The sequence below is a fragment of the Teleopsis dalmanni genome, chromosome 2, assembly GCF_002237135.1.
Source record: "Teleopsis dalmanni isolate 2A chromosome 2, ASM223713v2, whole genome shotgun sequence".
Lineage (NCBI taxonomy): Eukaryota > Metazoa > Arthropoda > Insecta > Diptera > Diopsidae > Teleopsis > Teleopsis dalmanni.
Window position 1 is genome coordinate 232,457,991 of NC_051847.1, and position 4,710 is coordinate 232,462,700.

General features: G+C 27.1%; 1 protein-coding gene across 1 annotated transcript; it reads left to right on the forward strand.

Annotated features, from left to right (window-relative positions):
- Positions 1–1,560: 1,560 nt before the first annotated feature.
- On the forward strand, positions 1,561–4,028 carry LOC119676953 (pyruvate dehydrogenase (acetyl-transferring) kinase, mitochondrial-like). The gene is made up of 6 exons (XM_038088220.1): positions 1,561–1,778; positions 2,379–2,569; positions 2,642–2,991; positions 3,066–3,290; positions 3,357–3,455; positions 3,993–4,028. The coding sequence occupies exons 1-6, from the start codon at positions 1,642–1,644 to the stop codon at positions 4,026–4,028; spliced, it is 1,038 nt and encodes a 345-aa protein (XP_037944148.1). The 5' UTR covers positions 1,561–1,641.
- The last annotated feature ends 682 nt before the right edge of the window (positions 4,029–4,710 follow it).

The window sequence follows — 4,710 nt, forward strand, 5'->3', positions numbered from 1 at the left end:
TTTTGTTTTTCATTATTTGATAACAGTAAGGAACATATAAAAATAAATGGGCTTGACAATATTATCCAGATATAAGTAGAGAACAGCAGATACTAAACAAAAACACTACATGCGTATGTACATATAAGGCCACGACTATCACTGATACTTCCAGACTTTACCTTTTAATTAATTACTGTTTATACATACATATACTACTTATAAGATAATGAAAACTTTTTATTAATTGACATTGAGCTTCGATAAATTAATATATTAGATTATTGAAAAATCATTTCAATAAATACTGATATTCTTTTTTTAATTGATCAGATGTTATGAATAGTTATAATTATTACGTTATAAAAATTATTATATTATTTGTCTAGACTGGATAAAAATTTTAGGTTTAGATAAGTTAAGAAATAGATACCAATGAACAGTAATCATATGATCTTATTACTGTTAATAATAGGTGTAGTAAAAAATAAATCCATTATTTTTGTATGAAATTGAAGACTTACCATAGTCAGAATGATCCGATTTAGGTCAAATATGCACCGTTTCGTTCGATAACTTGTTGCCATTTTGAAAATAATTTCATTATATCTTTCTCATCGTCGACAGGCTAATAGTGAATGGGCCTATACTACCCCAGCAGTCAAGTCAAAGGGTACATGGCCAATCTCTTCCAAATGCAGAACCTCTGACTTGATACACAGAAGTAAATCAGAGGTATTTAGGTTAATATCTGTCTCTACAAGGCACTGGTCCATAGGACGAAGTAGAGTTAGCTTGGCCTATTCTGTGGTATCTCCTGCAGGCATATCTACCAACTCTCGAAGAAAGGACACCAGAACACATGTTGTATCTATGTAAGAGCTGCCTGTATGACTAGTGAACATCATGAAGGAGATCGCGCTATAAATATTTTATTAAATTATAATTTATCCATGTATATCGTTTTACCATGCTCATAAAGTTTTTGATTTTTGTTGACTTTAAAGTAATAATTCAAGTTATTTGGACATCTTCATTTGAAATAATGGTTTAGCCGTCTAAAATATTTTTATAGAAACCTATAACAGAGATAATTTGAAGGTGTCAGAAGTAGAAAATTTATTGGGTGGTAGTTCTATTCAAACTTTAGAAGCTTTTGGTAAGTCACTAAACTTGTATAAGCTAGAGCTTTATCTTGATGGAACGCTTCTTCTTCTTTTTTTGCTCAAAACTGGGTTTTATTGTCTTGTATTGTATTTATTATAGAAAAATTAATATTATTATATGAAAAATAAAATTTGTGCAATTTATAAATTGGTCGTATATATTTCAGAATTAATCGTGGTAATATGTGATAGAAGTTGAAACAAATAGTTTTATTTTTTTTTAATGAATATTAACTTTCAGTTTGGTTTTTAATTTTATGACCTGTTCCTATTCCTTATATCCAGTGATAGTTTACTTTAAAAATGCATAATTTTCTTGATTTTTGAATAAAAGTGAGAGTTTTTAAACTGATCATTTATTATCTATTATAATATATCGTATACAGGGTATAATAATAATTAAATATATCATATTTTATTTGCAGGTCAGAATGCATGTGAAAAGAAGTCGTTCATATTTTTACGAAAAGAGCTACCCGTACGACTAGCGAACATCATGAAGGAGATCGCGCTATTACCAGACAATTTATTAAACACAAGATCAGTAAGCCAAGTAAGCACTTGGTATATGAAAAGCTTCGAAGAGGTGATAGAATTTGAAAAAGCTGAACCGACACACTGCAATCTACAAAAGTATGTTTTATATGAATATATATATATATATTAAATATATATACCATATGTACAAGGTGTTTCTTAAAAAAATTACTTAAATGCAGGAGATTATCATATAATAAGTTATATAACAAATCTTTAAATGATCTTTAATCAAATATTATATTTAAATGACTTTAGAAACAATGATAATTCTAAATTTATTTATGTGAAATATTTTATTTTTCACAAAACCTTATTTGTAAAACAAAGTATATTACATATATACCGACTATAAACTTAAGTAAAAAGAATTTCGAGAATATTTCCTAAGATCACTGATAATGAATACTTAGTAATACTTGAAACGCTAATGGTTAGTCAAATTTCAATAAATTAACTAAACTTTTGTTCTTGTCTTTCTTTGCTATTCGAATCCTTCGAACTTTCAAAAAAGAGCTTCTTTGTCATCATTAGAAGCGTAACTTTCGGCAAAAATAATTAACTTCAAAAAACCTTATTTGTCTTAATATTTTCTGCAGTTATATCATTTTATTAGGAAACACCCTGTTTATATTGATATAATAAAACGTGTACAAAATATTTTGTCATTAACTAATTTAATTTATGCTTTTATAGATTTTGTAGTACGATCGGACAAATTCGGAATCGACACAGTGAAGTTGTGCAGACAATGGCACAAGGTGTCATCGAACTGAAAGAAGCGCAAGACGGAAACGTTGACTCAGCATTGGAAACCTCGATACAATATTTTCTGGACCGTCTATACATGTCGCGCATTAGCATACGAATGCTAATTAATCAGCACAGTAAGTGATATCACTCGCTACTTTTACTTTTACGCAATAAAATTTAAAATTTTATTTTTATCAACAACGTAGCGTTATTGTTCGGTAAATATCCGAATGAGCAAGGGCGACATATTGGCTGCTTGGATCCGGCATGTCAGCTATCATCTGTTGTGATGGATGCCTACGAGAATGCGCGTTTTCTGTGTGATCAATATTATTTAACTAGCCCCGAATTGCAAATCAAGGAATATAATCAAATGGAAAATGAAACGTTACCTATACGTACTGTGTATGTGCCATCGCATTTATACCATATGCTTTTCGAACTATTTAAAAATTCTATGCGCGCGGTTGTAGAGCGCCATGACCAAGATAAGTGTGATAAACTACCACCAATAGAAGTAATGATTGTACGTGGTAAGGAAGATATTTGCGTTAAGGTATGTATTTTTGAATTTATTTTATGAATAAATATATTCTATAAATCTTTGAATTTTTATTTTATTTTAAATAGATCTCAGACCAAGGTGGTGGTATACCACGTTCACAAACCGATCAACTATTTAAATATATGTATAGTACAGCACCGCAACCTTCAAAATCGGATTTACATACAGTACCATTAGCCGGTTATGGTTATGGACTACCAATTTCTAGACTTTATGCACGCTATTTTCATGGCGATATCGTTTTACTTTCATGTGAAGGTTTCGGTACTGATGCTATAATCTATATGAAGGTATATAAATGTTTTGTTCATTGAACGATGCAAAATCTTTTACTTATAATTGTATCATTGCTTTAGGCACTTTCTGACGAGGCAAATGAACTTTTACCCATATTCAATAAGACAAGTTCTAAGTTCTATCGTGCAACTGTACCCACTGGAGATTGGTCCAATCAGGTAAAACACATAAAAAAGAAGAAGGATGCTGTTATAATTTAGAGTAGTGAAGTTACTAAATGTTCATGGGTTAATTGGTGGCAAAAAAGAAATTCTAATGAATGAACCAAGTTGATGTTATCCAAATCCCACTGGTCCCTCATTATAGCATATATTTTAATTATATTATAATTGATTTGTTACAGTTGTTGTACTGTAGATTTTTAGAGATTATTATCTATTGCGATTATTGTTAATTTTTATGTTATTTGCATGTTTTTTCCCCCCAAAATTTGCTTTATTCTTTGCCGTGTATTTCATGTGTGTAAAAGAATTAACTAATTTGTATATATTTAATAAAAGTGACATTCCAGAAACATTTTGTAATAAGTAAAAAGTTTAAAGTTTTTTCATGTTGTTTTTTTAGAGTTTAAAATAAAAAATGTTTTAAGTTTTGATGATATTAATTTTTTTTATATTATTTTTATATAAATTTCAAATTAAAAGATTTAGAAAAAAGTTTTTTAATTTTTAAATTTTAATTGTGTAAGTTTTTAGTTTAATTTTCCAGGCCGCAAAAGAAAGAGTGAATAATTTTATATCTTATTGAAATTTATTTTTTATATTATTTTATTTATTTAATAAAGTTTAATTTTAATTTTAATTTTATTATATAAAAATTATTCTGTATTTAATATACATATACTTTGAATTTATATTAATTTGTTTTTAAACTTTACACTTTTTCATTTTTTCATTGATGTATTTAAGAATGAATTTAATAATTATTACTATTTTCATTATATAAAGCAAATAAAATAAATTGAAATTAATATTAAACACGACAGAATCATGAAGCAAAGCTTAACATTATGTTATAATAGGGAAAAATATTGAAATAATATTTAAAAATTTTTGGTTAAACATTATAACTTAAGTTTAATTTATTATTATTATTATATTTCTTTTGTATACTATATATTTGAATAAAAAAATAAGAATGTTTTTGTAATAATATTAGACGCACATTTTATGTTATAAAAATTTTTATGAAAATTAGTCAAATAAACATTTTTAAAACAATGTATGCTTTTAATGATTAATTTTTTTTTCTGATGTTTCAATTTCAGGATTAAAATTTGAATGTTTTTGTTATTATTGTTATCCTTTTGAGTACTCCCTGCACGTTGCGATTTCGTTAAAGTTAATAAACTAAATCAGCCTTTTTCTATATATGTTAAGCTACATTTTATATATCATTTTATTTAAATTATTT